This window comes from Vidua macroura, chromosome 9, assembly GCF_024509145.1.
Source record: "Vidua macroura isolate BioBank_ID:100142 chromosome 9, ASM2450914v1, whole genome shotgun sequence".
NCBI lineage: Eukaryota > Metazoa > Chordata > Aves > Passeriformes > Viduidae > Vidua > Vidua macroura.
In genome coordinates, this window is record NC_071579.1 from 1,248,187 (window position 1) to 1,265,116 (window position 16,930).

The 16,930-nt window shown below is 53.0% G+C and overlaps 1 protein-coding gene across 8 annotated transcripts in view; it reads left to right on the forward strand.

The window, feature by feature from the left end:
- Window positions 1–16,930, forward strand: part of LOC128811178 (myomegalin-like) — a 28,503-nt gene that overhangs the window by 1,887 nt on the left and 9,686 nt on the right. For 3 of the 8 annotated variants that reach the window (XM_053984555.1, XM_053984560.1, XM_053984559.1), the window contains exons 1-17: window positions 1,534–2,863; window positions 6,310–6,429; window positions 7,950–8,069; window positions 8,312–8,404; window positions 8,517–8,732; window positions 9,253–9,411; window positions 9,773–9,886; window positions 10,121–10,258; window positions 10,552–10,731; window positions 10,964–11,158; window positions 11,484–11,627; window positions 12,604–12,682; window positions 13,208–13,296; window positions 13,471–13,587; window positions 14,041–14,178; window positions 14,504–14,619; window positions 15,312–15,439. In XM_053984555.1, the coding sequence (XP_053840530.1) occupies window positions 1,715–2,863; window positions 6,310–6,429; window positions 7,950–8,069; window positions 8,312–8,404; window positions 8,517–8,732; window positions 9,253–9,411; window positions 9,773–9,886; window positions 10,121–10,258; window positions 10,552–10,731; window positions 10,964–11,158; window positions 11,484–11,627; window positions 12,604–12,682; window positions 13,208–13,296; window positions 13,471–13,587; window positions 14,041–14,178; window positions 14,504–14,619; window positions 15,312–15,439 (3,295 nt within the window). In that variant the 5' untranslated portion in view covers window positions 1,534–1,714. Of the gene's footprint in view, window positions 1–188; window positions 307–1,532; window positions 2,864–6,309; window positions 6,430–7,949; window positions 8,070–8,311; window positions 8,405–8,516; window positions 8,733–9,252; window positions 9,412–9,772; window positions 9,887–10,120; window positions 10,259–10,551; window positions 10,732–10,963; window positions 11,159–11,483; window positions 11,628–12,603; window positions 12,683–13,207; window positions 13,297–13,470; window positions 13,588–14,040; window positions 14,179–14,503; window positions 14,620–15,311; window positions 15,818–16,930 lie in introns of those variants that run through there. The other 5 variants (XM_053984561.1, XM_053984562.1, XM_053984557.1 and 2 more) reach the window with 5 other exon arrangements.

Here is a 16,930-nt window from a genome sequence, read left to right on the forward strand (position 1 = left end):
CGTGACTGAGGGGCTGAACATATCTGATGGGATGCAGGGGTCACCCCAGTGGGGCAGAGCTGGGCTGTGGGGAAGGGAGAACAGTCCTGAGGCTGCTCTGCTTTGCCCCAGATATTGATCTCTGTCCCCAGTGTCATCCCATGGCCATCCCAGTCCCTGAGCATCCCATGCCCTTTTGTCACTTTCAGGAGGATCGAAGAGCTGACCCAAGAGCTGGCCGCCAGCAACCAGCTCGTGGAAATGCTGTCAGCAGAGAAGCGTGACCTGCAGCAGTTCCTGGAGGGGTCTCCGGTCATGGAGGGGCAGGCAAGTGGGCAAGGGTGGGGAGACCCCAAGGAGGAGCACATCCATCCAGGGCCTGCCTGGTTGTTGTCGTCCCTGTCCCCTTTTGGGGCTGTGGCCAGGGCTGTGCCGTGTTCAGCCTGGCAGGGTTGGGTGATTGCCAGGAGCTGGGAGGAGCTGTGGGGCTCAGAGGGACACGGTGTGAGCTGTCAGGGGACAGGCCACCAGCCTGTGCAGTCCTTCTGAGGGCGTTGGTGCCACTTGCTCCCGTCTGCCATTTAAATCCCAAGTCTTAAAATACTCCTGGCAGCCTGGCATGGTGCCAGGCAGGATTTTGGCGCTGTGAGAGATCAGAGCGGCATGTTCCTGGCAGCTGCACAGCTCTGGCCGTGCTGGATGTTGGTAGCACGGCGCTGTCCTGTGCGGTGCTCCTGCAGGGACCCTGCTGTTTGCCCACCAGGTGCCATGGGCTGCTGTGCAGGTGCCGGTGGCACTGCGCTGCGGGGACGTGCCCACCCACGCTGCCTGCTGGGGCTGGGCACTGGGGCACGGCACTGCCACTGGCAGGGGCTCCTGGTGCTGGGACAGGCACGGGGATGAGGATCCAGCACTGGGACAAGGATCCGGCACTGGGACTGGGACAGGTGCCACACTGGGACGGGGATGTGGCACAGCACTAGGGTGGGGACCTGGCACTGGGACAGGCACAGGCACTGGAACGGGGACGTGGCACAGGCACTGGGGTAGAGACGTGGCACTGGGACAGGCACTTGCATTGGAGCCGAGCACTAGCGTGTGTGTCTGTGTGTGTGTGTGTGTGGCTCTGGCACTGAGACTGGATCCCTGCGCTGTCGCGTCGCGGTCGGTCACTGTCGTCGTCTCTGTCGCGACCCCCGGCGCTGCCCGTGTGCCCGGGTGTGGCACGGGCCGCCACTGCGCTTGCGTAAGCGGGCGTGGCAACTACATATTCCGGCAGGCATTGCGGGCCGTGCGCATGCGCGAGAGGCCGGGCTTGGCCGCCATCTTGAAATCTGAGCCAGAAGCCGGGCGCCGCCGTGGCAGGAGCATCCTCGGCTCGGGGCGGTGGGGCCGGGGCGGGACGGGCTGGGGCAGCCCGCGGTGAGGGGCAGCCCCGGGGACGGGGGCTCTGAGGAGAGAGGGGGCAGCATCGGGGGCTCGAGCTGTGAGGCGAGGGAGCAGCATCGGAGGGGCGGGGGGGGCCAGCCTGGACAAGGGGGGCAGCCCAGGTGTGGCTGTGAAGATGTGAAGGAGGTGGCGTAGGGTGGGATCTTTCTGTTGCACCACGCTAAAAAGAGGGGATTGGTGCGGTGAGACGTGCCACCGGGCTCAGGGATTGAGGGAGATGTGCTGACCTCGGGAAGGTCTCCTGAGAGCCCGCAGGAATAGGTTTGGATGCCGGGAGGGAGGGAGGATGAAGGATAACTGCCGGATCTGCGGCCGGGAGCTGTGCGGCAACCAGCGGCGATGGATCTTTCACACAGCGGCCAAGCTGAATCTCCAGGTGCTGCTCTCCCACGTCCTGGGCAGGGAACTGTGCCGGGACGGCAGGTCCGAGTTTGCCTGCAGCAAGTGTGCCTTCATGCTGGACCGCATCTACAGGTTCGACACCGTCATCGCCCGCATCGAGGCCCTCTCCATCGAGCGCCTGCAGAAGCTGCTGCTGGAGAAGGACCGTCTCAAGTTCTGCATCGCAAGCATGTACCGCAGGAACAACGATGACTCCGGCACAGAGGACAGGGCTGGGGAGGGGACTGTGGACCTTTCCAATCTGCCTGATGCACGGTACGCTGCCCTCCTCCAGGAGGACTTCACTTACTCTGGGTTTGAATATTGGATGGATCAGGAAGAGCACGGCCCGGAGCCGCACAGCTGCCACGGCTCCGAGGGGGCAGGGAGCCGCCCGCGGCGCTGCCGGGGCTGCGCTGCCCTGCGTGTGGCCGACGCCGACTATGAAGCCATCTGCAAAGTGCCCCGAAAGGTGGCCAGGAGCATCTCCTGTGGGCTGTCCAGCCGCTGGTCAGCCAGCATGGGCAACGAGGAGTCGTCTGTGTGTGATGTGGCCGAGTCCACCAGCTCCAGGGTGGCTGTGGATGGGGACAGCATGGAGGAAGGCACACCTGCATCCTCTCTTGAATCTCTGGACACCACCGTGGAGGCCAGCCCTCCGCAGCAGAAGGATGAAGATGCAGATAAGGGGGTGAAAGGGAATGGGAAATGTGACGATTTCTCAGATGATCGCGTGACCCCGAGCTCTTCACTGAGTGGGAACAGGCTGGAGCTGGCCCTCAATTTGATCAAGACTTTGGACTACAAACCCCTTCAGAGCCCCCGAGGCAGCCGACTACCTATTCCTGTGAAGTCCAGCTTGCCCCCTCCCAAGCTCAGCCGTGACTTGGCAGATGGCAGTGCTTCTGCTGGCTTAGCATGTGCTAGTTCTGCCTTCCTCAACGCAGACAGAAAATCGTTTTCCAGAGCTCCTTTGGGCCTTCCCCTGGAAATTTCTGAGCTGCAGGAGCTGTGGGATGACCTCTATGAGGATTATATGCCGCTGCGGGTACAGGTAGAGGTCACAGTGCCGCCCTTCCATTCAGCATTGTCCTCGTGGTCCAGTGCTGAGCCCACTGGGGATTCTTCTGTGCTGAGATAATGCAGACAGCCACGTGTGGCTGATCGGGGGCTAAGAATAGGCAACTCGGTCCTTTTTAGGTGTGCTGCCTCTCAGTCATTCTCTTGTCTCCCGTTTCCTCCCGGTGCTCTGGGAAATGAAGCTTCCCCCCCTCCCTCAGCCCTCCCTGACAATGCAGCCTGCTAGGTGGGTCTAAGCTCTTTGTCATTTTCCTACTGAGAAAACAACAGTTTCACTTCATCTTTAGGCTTAAAGTCGGTGAGGCTTTTATCCACAACTAAAGGGAGTATTTTAAGCTTCTGGGCATGTGTTTTCCAGCAGATGTGTTTTCTTTGTGCCTGAGTAATGGCTGGAGTGTGGGGAACGCCTGCCTCCAGCCCTGCCTCTGCAGGTCAGGCCTCAGACCTGCCGAACGTGCAGAGCCACCCAGGCATCTGTGGCGTGTGCCCTGAGGAAAAGGTGTTTTCCTTGCAGGTGGATTTGTGCCAGAGGATGACTTTAGGGTTGGTATTCAAGATAATTGGTTTATTTTCTGATCCTTTGAAAAGATCTATCAATTAGTGGCAGGTGTTGCTGAGAGGGGATGAAAGCTCCTGCTTTTGGGATGCTGTTATCTCTCTTGATAGCAGTCCTAGCTCCAGGTTGCCTCTGTTTTGCTTGCTTTAATGAAATGTTCTTTAGTATGCAGTCACAAAGCCGGACTCCTAAGTTCTTTACCACTTCCAGTTAATGAATAGAAGGCTTCAGTCAGGTTCAATTCTGGAATAACCGTGTCAGCCTAATTGCATTCCCGTTAGCAGCCTTAGTGCTGCCTAATGCTGTAGGTAGCCCGGGGGATTAGGAAAATGCTCGTTTATTACTATGGCAACTGTGGCAGTGCTGAATTGCTCTTGCTCTTTAGCCACCGGCTTGCTGTCCCATCTGCTCAGGCGTTTCCCGGAGCTGTGTGCTTTTTTCCATAAAAGCCTGCTCGAGAAACGATGCTAGGGAGGAACGCAGGAAAACTAGTTTTCATCTGGAGCACAAAGGCATGGCGCTGGCAGCTGAGGATGTGAGCCAGGGCATCGTGTCATTTGCTGATGGTTCTCACTGCTAGGGGTGTGTTTGCAGGACAAAAGTGGGCTTTCTCTGAACAGCGTGGCGTGTTTGCAGGTTGGCTTTGTGTCACACATGGCCATCCTCTTCTAGGAACTGTATTTTGAGGAGTTTCTCCAGCCTCTGCCATCCGACCGGCCCTGCCAGGAATTTATGCTGCAGGATATTTTACTGCCAGTTCCTTGCCGTGACAGCAGCAGCAGCACTTCAGTGCAGGGTCTGGCTGAAGGGGGAAGGGCTTAATCCTTCGGATGGCTTTAAGAGCAGAAGTGGGAAGGCAGATGCAGCTAGTAGGCAGAATGGTTCTTGCACAAATGATTTTTCTTTCGGTTTGTAAAAGCAGCACCCTTCCTGTAAGTCAGATGCCGCTGCTGTCCAGCGATTCCTGCGCATAAATGTGAAAGGAATATCTAGAACATATAGGACCACAGTTCTCTTACTGCTTTTGCAGTTCTTTAAATTTATGGAGCATTCTGGTGTCAGGGCATGTGACCTTGTAGGTACCGTCTTCCCGGGGGTTTTCTTGAACCAACAATTCCTCCCCTTCCCCACCACAGCCCCAGGGAGGTGGCACCAAAGGGAGCCTTTGTGAGACACTCCCGCAGCTGCAGCTGCCTGCAGTGCCCTCCTGACAGCCAGGCTCTTCCTCACTGTGCTGGGCAGTGTGAGCTTGGCAGGCTCAGAGAGTGCTGTGATTATTATTTTTTAAAGAAGTGTTCTGTTGGAGTCAGTGTGTGCTGGGGCTGCTGGGGCTGTGCTGAGGAGAGATTGGCAGTAAAATGCCGATGTTGGAGAAGTTGACATGGCTGCAGGGAGGCACAAGGGAGGCAGCTTGGGCTTTGGAACTTTGGACTCTGGAGCTGGCTCTGCATTTCCCCTGCCTGCTCTTAGCTCTTTCCAGGTTTTCTGCCTTTTTTCTTTTTTTTTTTTTTTTAATAATGTGAAAATTGAGGAAATGTGTTTTCCCTTTTGCCCCCTCTGTTTTAATCAACCTTATTTCAAAATAGCTGCTGTGACAGATTCCAGCAGCTCTCCCTGTCTCATCCAAAGCCTTCTGGCAGAGAAAATTTGTAATCACCATGACTGTAAGTTTTCACTGAAATCCTAACAAAACATCAGGGTAAAGGGAGGTGTTATTTCTGTCTGTGAGAGGCAGTGCACAGATCCGAGGGAGCTCCCCTGTGCTGCATGGATTCCCCACAGACAGCGTTTCTGTGGCCACTGAGGATGAGGATTCAGCCTGACAGGGCTAATTGGAACTGACTGTTGTGGCTGTGCTGCACTGCCTGGAGCTGGTGCTTGTGCTCCAAAAAGCCCTGCCACAGTTCCACGGCCTCCGTGCTGCATCCCTGCAGCCCTTTCCAGGGCTCCCTTCTAGAGCAGGCACCAGTGCAGTAGTGCAGTCAGTCTTGTGTCACTGATAATACTTAGGAATACTGAAGGAGCCCTGTGAGGGCTACAGAGGGTGACTGGGATGGAGTGCTGCCCTAAGGAGTTAACTCACTGGGCGGGGGACAGCAAAATTGTAAGGAGGGATGACAAGGGATTAGTGTTGTGCTCAGCCAGCCGGCTCTGGCAGGCCACGTGTCACAAAGTAGGCTGTTTACCTTCCCAATAAATGGGTATGTGTCGTGAAAAAAAATCTTAGCTGTGGCACTGAATTTGCTCCTGTTTGAGGAGCTGCAAGGAATTGTACACGGTGTGGGTGCTGGAACACGGGAAGTGGTGAAGGAGAGCCCAGAAGATCACAAGTGGAGGGGTTCAGAGCAGGATTACTGCTAGGTCGTGGCAGGAGGGGAGCTGGCGGGAAGGATTTAAGGTTGTAAGCTTGATAAAGACACAGAAGCTCAGCAGAACATGGGAACCATTTCAGTGCGGGTTTTGAAGCTTTTTTAAAATGCCAGCAGGGCACATGGGAAGGAGAGCAGGTTTCAGGGATATGGCTTGGGTGTGGGGAGAAGATCCAATATTAGCCCACAGACAGTGGTTAGAGCTAAACAAGCTGCTGGGCTCGTGGTGCAGCAGTGAGGAGAGACAGGGAGCCCAATCAGAGCCTTGGGGCACCAGGGCACATGTGGCAGATGAGGCAGAGAGCTGCCAGGTGCCAGCTTGCCACCCCGGTGAAGGGAGACACGAGCAGAATGATGTCTCAGAGCCAGCTAGAAAAGCACACAGGGCGTGTTTAAACCCGTGCTGCAGGGTCTGTGATGGCTGACAGCTAAAGAGAAGAAGCCAGTGCAAGAGTTGATCCATTCTCTCATTTTTTACTGTTTCTCTCCTTTCAGAATTTGCAGGATGAACAGCAGCAGCCAGCTCCAGGTAGCACTGCAGCAGGGGAGCACGTGTCCAGTGTGCATACAGCAGAGCTGCAGGGCAAAATCCAGCACTTTGAAGCTGCCAACAAGGTATTTCTTCATGAAGAGCACATCCAGTGCTAGTGAGTCTGATGTGGTTAGTGTCAGAGGGTGGCTCCTGGCCTGGCTGGAGGCAGGTACCTGCACCTCTCTCCCAGCAAGGTTGTGTGATTCACAGTCACACAATTGTCTGTCAGCTTCAATTAAAGGCATTTGCCTTTTTTTTTTTTTTTTTTTTTTTTTCTGCAGCTGGGCTGTGTAAATTTTCCATATTTAATTTTGCAAATCATTATTTTGAAAGAACTTTCCACTTGCCTGGTGAGTCTTCCAGAAGCTGGTGAAGGAGATGCACAGGGCTGTTTCCTTGTCTCTTGGATTTGCATGGGCTGAGCGTGGTGTAGGAGAGAGGGAGTCCTGGTTTCATTTCCATTTAAATACTTGGGAAAGAAACATGTATTTGAGTTCTCTTGAGGCAGATCAATAGTAACACATGTTGAGAAGGGTATTTGTTCTTAATTATGCTCTTGAACTCTAAGGTAAATTATATCCTCTGGAAAAATGCTCAGGTTAAATATGGAAAAAAAACCTGGGATGGAATATTTCTTTAAATCTGGGGATGGCCATAAAGTGCTGCCTGGACTGCAGAGCTTGACGGAAATAGAGACCCAGGGCCCAGTAATTGCAGTTAGAAGTGTTGAAACAGGTTAGGGGGAGTGTCTCAGAGCAGAGATAAGAGGACAGGTGTATCAATGGATGAACAACAGGAGGAAATTATGTGGCAGCTCCAGCTCCAGAGGTTGAGTCCTGAGTAAGTTCATAGGAAGAAGTGTATCATCAGCTTTGAGACTGCCAGCAGGCAGCATGTTTAAAACTGCTAATAAGCACTTGTTTAACTGCACAACATGTCCTGTGTCATGGGCTTTATGGTGAAAGCAGCAAACTGTCCTGAAACTGAGTGGGTGGTGTTCTCTTAGGGTGAGAGTGTCAAAGGCAAAGGTTTCTCAGGTCATAAACCAGCCATGGAGACTGGTGAGAGGTTCCCCTTTGCTTTGCAGCCATGCTGTTGGCATGCTGGCAGTGGCCAGGGTCTTTTGTGCTGAAGCCAGAGCTTAATGCTAAATAAGCCACTGATTTGATCAGTGAGTGTGGAGCTTCTTCCTGCTGATACTTTGCTTTCAGATTTTTGGGGGGATTTTAGGCTGAAGCAGTCCCTTTCCTTTGGAGTAAAGAGAAACAAATGATAGAAACTGGGAGGGAGGGCTGTGGGGCAGCCTGAGTGAGACTCTCCTGGAGTGTGTGGGAGGCAGTGTGGTCTGTGAACCTAAGCCTGGAACCTCTGCCCTGCACCTGAGGGAGCAGAAGCACTGCAGTAAGTCCTGTGAAGGGCCTTTGTGTTTACTCACCGGTCCCCACCCAGCTCCAACCGTGTTTACAGACTCTAGAGGGAGCCACGTTGATCTCGATGTGGTCAACACCAGGGCTGTATGGAGTAAGGCGTGGAGGGAGTCTTAAGGGTGTTTACATAGAGCATTAAGCAGGATTAAATAAACTCAACCTAATTCTGTCTTTAGTTGTTACAGGAAAAGCTGAATGAATTGAATTTCGAATTAAAATCTGCTCAAGAAACATCACAAAGGCAAGACCGTACAATCCAGAGTCTGAACGAGGCCCTGAAGAGCAAAGAGAGTAAGGTAATAGTTTAGGGTGGGCAGGGTGGTGCTCACAAAAACGCTGTGAACTGTGCTCTAGCCCTGTGGGCAGTGGCTGAGAAGGAATGCTTGAGCCACTGCTTGGCATCCTGCATCTCAGTACATTATTTCTTGCAAAGCCTCTTTCATGTGGTGCTGAGGTGTCATCATCCAGGCTGGAGGCTTGGGATGGGAGAGTTTGTGCTTGGTTTGCCACTGACTGGGCTTCCTGTGCTTGGGCTCAGACAGAGGAGCTGTACCACATCATTGAAGGGCAGAATGAGACCATGGCCAAGCTGCGGGACATGTTGCACAGAAACCATCTGGGACAGCTGCAGGTATGTCCTGGAAGGCCTCAGATACATCAGGTTTCATTCTGCAGGGATCCTGGTTTTTAATCCCTCACGTAAAGAGAAGCTCTTGAGTTTCTCTGAATCCGCTTTTTGGTAGGTGTCAGAGAGCCCACTGTCACCCCAGGAGCAGCAAATGTCACCGCTCGATCTTCAGAACACACTTTTCTGCACCAAGCTGGAGGTGCAGAGACTGAAGAGAGCTCAGCACCAGAAAGAGCATCAGCTGGCTGAAGCCAAGAGAGCAACCCAGCTCCTAGAGACCACAGTCCATGAGGAAGAGCAGCAGAAAGAGGCAGCCTGGAAACACAATCAGGTATGGCAGGCACTTAGCCTGGAAGTTTCTGGGTTTACATGACTAAGAAGCACTGAGGTGGTCAATACTCCGCTCTCGTTCATAATTCCTGCTGACAGCAGACTGGGCACACTTGCCTAACCCCTTGTCACATGTGGCAGGGAAAATTCTCCAGCCTCCTTAGTGTCATAGCTGAGGATTAAGAATCAGCAAAGACCCTTGATAGTGGGTATGTTGTCACTTGAACATCACTGGCAAATGTCCCATGGTGCAAATGTCCCATGTCTTTTTGTGATGTTCGTGTCCCCTGCTGCACAGCTTAGCTGTGATTGACTAAAGCTCTGCCTGTGGCCACAGCATGGGGTTTAGATGGATGGATACCCTGGGCAATGAAATAAATTCAAACACCATGGCAGTGTGTTTTGAGATATGAAAGTTGTAGCATTGCAGATAGCTGTTCCCACAGCCCTTCCGCAGACTGGCCTACTGTTTATGGTTTTGTGGATGACTGAATTCCAAGATATGTGCCTTCTCCTTGCAGGAGCTGCGTGCTGTGGTACAGCAGCTGCAGGCAGAGCTGCAGGACAAGGCTCAGCAGATCGAGACTTTGGAGTGGGAGAAGAGCCGTGAGCTGCAGGCCCAGGAGCAGAGAGTTCAGCGTTTGACTCAGCAGCTGGCTCACAAGGAGCAGCTTCTGCAGGTGAGATGCAGAAAGATCTGAGTTGAGCATAATTAAATGGAGTCCCTGATCCTGCTTTGGTATTTGGCCATGCAAAAGTAGCTTTCATGCTTGTCCTTTGAAGAAAGGAAGTAAGGAGAGGCTTCTGGGCCCCCAAGGTAAGGAATAAGGCACAGGTATCTGCGTACCTCAGCCCACAGCAATGCCTGGTGAGCCCTGGCAGGGGCTAGTCAGCCAGCCCCAGGTGCTGGCACTACCACCCTTTAATATGAAGGCTAGAGCAAGCATCAGGTGGAGGTAGTTATCCCTGTGTGCTGCTCTTGGGGGTGGGGGAGATTTCTGTACTGTCAGTTGTACTAGGGGGTGTGTGTGTGATCTCTAGGAGTCCAGGGAGCTTCTGCAATGCCAGCAAAGCTTGGAGAAGAGCCCCGCAGCCATGAATGCCATGTTGGAGAAACTGCAGCAGCGTGTCAGTGACAGGGATGCTGCTCTGGAGGTGAGCACATATTGTAGGTAATGCTTCAGCTGTCCCTGAGGCTCAGCCTTTGGCTTACCTTCAGCCCCAGGCTGACCCCAGGGGCGACCATATCTTCTGCATGCTCTTCATGGCTCATCCTGTGAGAGGAGTCCCCCTGGCAGGGCGAGCTGAAGCCTGTGGAATCCAACATACAGAGAGTGTTGGCTGCAGAGCCCCACCACCCCATTCTGAATGATCCCCTCTGTCACACAGCGAGCAGTAGATGAGAAGTTCTGTGCCCTGGAGAAGAAGGAGCAGGAGCTGCAACAGCTGCGTGTGTCCATGCGGGAGCGCGGCAGTGACCTGGAGAGGCTGCGCAGTGTCCTCCGCAGCAACGAGGCCACCATCCATGTGAGTGCTGGGACCTGGGCCTGCACAGCCCAGCCTGCCTGTGGGGACGTGGTGTTAAACACACCTTCCTGTGAATGCCCTGGGGACAGTGTCTGCAGGTGTTTGGCTTCCTGGCCCTGTGTGTGGGGCAGGTTCCTGAGGCACTCTTGTTTCTGGGCTGGGCCTGGAGGACACCTGGAGCAGATGGGTGAATCTGTGTGACTCTGCTAGCAGTAGAGAGAGTATTTCCAGTTTTGTTTAATTCAGGATTAAGTTTCTGTCCCTGCTTGATCTGCTTCTGTTGTGGTACTCAGAGCCTGGAGAGCCTCCTGAAAGCCAAAACCCTGGAACTGGAGCAGGTCTCAGCAACCTGCCAAAACCTCCGCTGGCTCAAAGAGGAGATTGAGGCCAAATCTGGCAGCAGGCAGAAGGAGCAGGAGGGGATCATCCAACAGCTGCAGACCTGCCTGCATGACAGGAACAAGGAAGTGGAGGTAAGGCCTCAGCTTGGCTTCCTGAGCCTTCAGCCAGTTTGTCCATAGGGAGAGCGGCCCCAAACCAGAGGCTGCTGCCTGCCTCACCTGAAGCTGCGCTCAGCGTTTGGAGGCTGGCTGCTTCTGGCACTTGGACATACCTGTGCCTGCTGACACTGCTCACTCGGCTACACCCAGGCTGGAGAGTCCTTGAGCCACTTCCAGTCTCACTCCTTTCCTCCCCCTTGCTCAGGAGCTTACAGCAACTCTGCTGTGCAAGCTGGGCCCCGGGCAGAGTGAGGTAGCAGAGGAGCTGTGCCTGCGTCTCCAGCACAAGGAGAAGATGCTGCAGGATCTCCTCAGTGACCGGAACCATCAAACCACGGAGCATGATGCTGAAATTCGGGAGCTGCTGCAGGCTCTGAGCACCAAGGAGCAGCACAGCAGGGTGAGTTTTGTGCAGTGCCACAGTGGGAGGCTGAGGTGGGTGGCACTGACTTTTGTTAAGCAAAGAGAAGCCCTGGAGAGGACTGAGAGAAATGGAGGAGTTTATTCCTCTGTACATGAGAGGCTGGAGAGCAGAAATGGGAGGGCTGCACTGGAGTGGGTGTGAGGGGCCAGGAGCAGTGACTACCAAAGCTGGTTTGCAGAGCACTTGGAGTCTCCAGTGACAGATAAATATTGAGATGGTTTTCCTTAGTCTCTAAGGAAAAAGAGGGACCAGGACCCTACCCCTGGTCATGGCCCTATCCCTAATTTTTCCCCTCAATCAGGTGGCTGCAGAGAAGATGGCTCAGGCTTTGGCTGAAAGGAGCTGTGAGCTACAACTGCTGCGCCAGCACGTGTTGGGGAAGGACCCTGTTGGGACCCAGTCAGCTGGTGCTAGGCCATTGAAGCAGGACAAACAACCCATACAAGTAAGAATCATGCACTGTATTTCTCTGCCTGCGGCCTTGGGGCTTCAGAAAGAACTGATTGCCACAGAAAGAAGTAGGAGAGAGAAGAGCACCACAGAGAATGATAGAAATGAAAGTGGGATTACTGAAAAGACTTCCTATAGGAGGAGAAGAAACTGAGGAGCAGGAATGCTGCCTGAATGTTCTGATCTTGATTTCACCAGCCTTTGTCACTCAGTGTCTCTTTTTGTTTTGATGGAGCAGTAATTTAATCCCTGGGGCATGTGAGAGTATGAAAGATATCCACCCTTTGACCTTCTAGCATTGACCCACTCCTTCCTTGGGTTGGGCTGCCTTGCTGTATTGTAATCCCCTCCCTGACACTGTCACATTCTGGAGGGCACAAGAGAGCTAAATTTAGGTCCCACTAATTCTTGGCAGAGCCTGCTGGCTGTTTGCTGTCTCTTCCACAATTGGAGTTGGTATTTTTAAAGCAGCTTTGCTAAAACCCCCTTTGAGGCTGAACACAGCTCCAAGGCTGCATATGCCATGGCTCCTACTTGAGCAGCTGTTAATGGTTTATTGGTGAGCTGACATGTTGAATGTTTTTAAGCAGCTGTAAACAGGTTTCTATTCCCAGCCCTAGAGACTTCCAGGGATGTGTTTTCCTTCCCGCCTGGTCTCTTTGGGCTGCATCTGAGATAAAGATGAGTGTCAGTTGAAAGATGGGCTTGCTGCAATTGAGTGAAATCTTTAATCTTTACTGTGAAGACACTTGCTGCCAGCAGCTTCCCAGTGCCAAATAAAACAAGGTCCTCTTCCCCACACATACAACTTCTAGGTGCAATTCACTTGTTCCTGCTGCCTGGCTATATCCTCTTCATTGTTTTTTCACATTTTAGAGGTGTCAGCAGAACAGCCAGCAGCTTTGCTGCAGTCCTGGGGAAGCTGTGTGTTCCCCATGAAAATGCAAACCTGCAGACTTTTATGTTTCCAGGAGATACTGCAAAGAGCTTGTGGAGCTACAGCCATTGCTGGATCCCCGCAGGAAGACAGCAGCTGCAGGACAGAGGGAGGTGAGTGTGGGACAGCTTCTTCTGAGGTCCCCAGTATGACTGGGGCTTTCTGCTGTGGGGGAAACATGATTACATAAAACTGTGGAAGAATAGAGAACGTCGAACAAGAGAATTTTGAAATAGAGCTCTGCTTCTCTTCTGGGTGATGTCTGAGAATGGGAGTAAGGGAAAGAGAAAGGTTGCTGTTGGGTTTGAGATGAGGTGTTTCTTCTCAAGATCTGATGCTGTCCACTGGAGAGTTTTTGACTTTGTTTCAGGCTGAGCTGAGACAAGTGTTTAACTGTTTTGGGTTTTGCCTTGGAACCAGACACATGAACTTTGCCAGGGGTAGCACAGCAGGCCTGGTTTTGCTGGTTTTTTTGGCTGCTGTTGAAAGATCAAGCGAGGAAGAAGAGCATTTACTGAGAAACAGTGTGATGGAGAGCACAAGCATCAGGGCCCTGTCGTGCCAGAGAGGGACTGTGTGTGATCCTGGGGTCTGAGCTGGCACACGGTGTTCCTGCAGTAAGCAAGTTGTCTTTGCAGTTACAATGTCAGCAGCAGAACTGGAGAAGGATCTTGTCAATGCCAAAGAGGAGCTGGAGCTAATGGCGAAGAAGGAAAGGGAAAGCAGGGTGAGCTTGTGATGGAGCCTGTGCTGATCTCCTTTGCTTTTGGGAGACCTTAGGACTACCCCTCACTGGAGGTTTTGGACCCTACTCTTGTGAGGGTACCCCCAGTGAGAAATGGGGGCCAGCAGGGGGTGTTGGCTTTCAGAAGTCTCTGACGGGCTTCTCTTCCCTCTGCAGCGGGAGCTCACTGCTCTCCAGTCTGTCGTGGCCACACAGGAGGAGGAGCTGCAGGTGCAGGCCTCAGATATCGAGTCCTTGACCAGAAGCATCCAGATGAAAGAAGACCTCATCAAGGTGAGATGCTGTGCTAGACTGGGGGAGTTCCACCTGGGAAGGCTGCAGAGGAGTCTCTTTGTCCCCCACATCCTCAGAGCAACGTGGCTAAACCAGGTGCTATTGCTGCTGGCTTGCCTACTGCTCTCTGGGTTCCTTTGGCCAGAAGGTAAAGGCCCCAAACTCCCAGACTGTTCTTATTTGGTGTTTTTGCTCTTTCTGTACCAAACACCCTCCTTCAAGTCTTTTAATCAGAATGCACCCTTCTTGTGTCCCTTCTTGGTTCTTACTGAGCACTCTGCTCTGTGCCTAATCCACTCTCGGTGCTTCGGCATTTTTTTCTTAGAAGACCTGGATCTTTCTAAACAATGGAAACTTCTGGCAGTTGCATTCCAGGGAGGTTTGCAAAGGCCCAGCTGTCTTTGTTACTGATCCCTTCCTCACTGAGCTCTCCTACTGTTCGTTTGGTTTCAGGATCTGCAGATGCAGCTGGTGGATCCTGAAGAAATTCCAGCCATGGAAAGACTGACACAAGAAGTGCTGGTGCTTCGGGAGAAAGTGGCCGTAGCAGAGTCCCAAGGACAGGAGGCTACTGGAAACAGAAGGCAACAGGTAGTGTGCCAGCGGGGCAAGCTTGCATGTGTTTGTATTTCTGTTGGCACTCGGTTATGAGGCTTTGTTTTCAGCCTTTAGATAGGCCAGGATGTGCTTGTTCTTGGAAGCTGGCTGTGTGTGGTTGTAGGAAAACAGAGAAGATCAGCTTTCTTTAGCACTTGTCCAAAGAGCAGAGGCTTTTGGGAGTCCAGGGATGACATGGATCAACTTGGACACAAGCAAGAGAGGAAAGAAAAAAACCCCAGTTTGTCAGGGACAGCTAGATAACGTCCTTTGATTTCTGTCTCTGTTTAAGAGCTGCACCTTGTCTCTTCTCTCCAAGCAGTTGTTACTGATGCTGGAAGGGCTGGTGGCTGAGAGGAATCGGTTAAATGAGGCTCTCCAGGCAGAGAGGCAGCTCTATGGCAGCCTGGTGAAGTTTCACACACACCCAGACAGGTGAGTGAGGCTGCCTTGGCTCTGTGCTGCCCTGCTCTGCCAGTGGGGCAATCCCTGAAGCAAGGATCATTCTGCAAGTCTTGAGAGTTTTCAGTGGGGGAAGAGGGAGTCTAGGCAAAAGATCAGCCAAATACCTCTTTGAGAGTCCAAGTTTTAGGCTGCCTTTTTCCCTTGAAGAGGCTGCAGCAGCTTTAATGGCTCCGTAAACTCCCCCCATTGCCATGGGGTTTCCATCTCTGTTCCTTGGCTTATCTTTTCCCAGCTCAGTTTCCCACCCACACTTGGCCACCTTTCAGAGACTGCTGTCAAATTCTCAACCAACTGTTGGGTTGATAAGGATCCCTCTAGGTGCTTATCCAGGCAGTTGCCTGCCCCCTGATTTAATCCCCTGCCCTTCACAGGGCTGCAGCCTCTGGGATATTTGAGCTACCTGATAGCAAGGGAGCACATAAGTGGAGTGCTTGGGAAAGTACTGCAGAACAGCTGCGACTCCAAGCCCCTAGCACGGGCTGGGACCTTTTTTGGGGGTGGCTGTGCTCTGGGGAGGTTGGAGGTGAGGCAGGAGGTGGCTGAGCTGCCTGGGAGCCCCGGCGCTGTGGCTGGCTCGGTGTCCCCGAGGGCGGGGCCAGTGCGGGCTGCTCTGGCTGCAGCCGGTCTAACCCTCTTCCCTCCTGTGCCGCGCGTCCGCTCAGCGCTGCGAGAGACCACGCCCTGCAGGTGGAGCTGGAAGGCGTCCACGAGCTCCGGGGACAGCTGGAAGAAGCTCTTGGAAGAAGCTTGGAGTGTTTGAGCAGGCTGGAGACACAGGGCGCCATAGGAGGTGGGGAACAGGAGCGTGTGAGAGTCCTACCCCAGCATGCCTTCTGAGCACTGGCGCTCGCCCGCCTGCCACGGAAACGGTTCACTAACCTGTCTCACTGACTCTGAGCTTTGGTACTTAGTGATGGTACGATAGAACTGGTGCAGGGCTCCTTTTTTTTTGTTTTATTTTTGAGCTGCTTTGGAAACGGCGATCAGTGCAATCCACCTGTGTCTCGTGTATGTTCCTGTCTGACCCACCCTGGTGGCCACTGATGTATTTGCACATTCAAATCATTCCATTTTAGTTATTCCCCTCTATCTCCCTTCTCTTCCCATCACCATGGGCCAAATAAAGATTCCCTATCTCTGAAGGAAACACCAGATGTTTTCGATCATCTCCCAAGTGCATGAGTGTGAGTTTTTGTGTTCCCTCACCATTTTTCTTACCCAGTGACACCCACGCCTTGGGTTGATGGTGGCTGGCCCACAGGGAGACAGTGTATATGGAAAAGTGTGTTCCAGAGATGGAGAATTCAAGACCTGGGGACACTTGCCTGGGCCTTTTACACAAGACTTGAGTGTAGAACCAGCAATTCAGTTTATGCTTAAACCAAATCCTACTCCAGTGTTGATGGTTTTACTGACTGGCTCTTTTTTCCTAATTGTTAGTTGTTTAAACCTAACTTGCGAGTGCCTTCATGGGAGAGTGTCCTCCTCTTTTTGACAGATGGTTTCAGGGGGACTGAGACCTGTCCCTGCTCCCAGGGTCTGGGCTGGGTCTGCTCCCTTACTCGTATGTGTACATATCCCTTACATGCTCCCTGTGCCCCTTGGGCCATGGACACGACCCTGTTTCTGAGGTGCTGGGGTCTGTCCCCCTCGGTGCCACCGCATACCTTTTCCAGGCCCTCTTCCACCTTCTCTGGGAATGTGGGAGCTCGTGTGAAAGCTGAAAAACACTAGGGACAACCCTCCAATGACCAGGGCTTCCAGTGGACAGTGGATCTGCTGTCTTGTACTCAATCACTTCTCAAAATGGCAGGAGCAAATTTTGCACCTCTGAGCACCTGTTTTTGCTTGCTGGGGAGGCTGAGCTAGGGGCAGGTGGAGCAGAAGAGCTCTGTGGTGCTGGGCTGCACATTTGCACCTGAGACTGCTCTGCTGCATGGCTCCTTGCAACTGCTTCAGCTGGCACCGCCTGTGCCGTGCCTTGTGTGCCCTGAGGGCTTCTCCTCCCTGTGCCCGCGGGGTGGGAGGCAGCAGAGCTCCCCTTTGCCCCTCTGGGTCAGCACTCAGCTGCGTTGTGGCCACAGCAGTTCCCCTGTGGCTTGAAGGGACACAGCTGGGAGCTGCTGGGCAGCTCTGAACTTTGTTAGCTTTTCCTTTCTTGTGTTTCATCTCATTCCCTTCTTCTCACTTCTCCGTGTAGCACTATCTTCTCTTCATCCTTTTGCTTCTCACTTTGTAGAAGCCTTTGTGTCCCTGTTCTTTCCATTTTCCCTCTGCCATC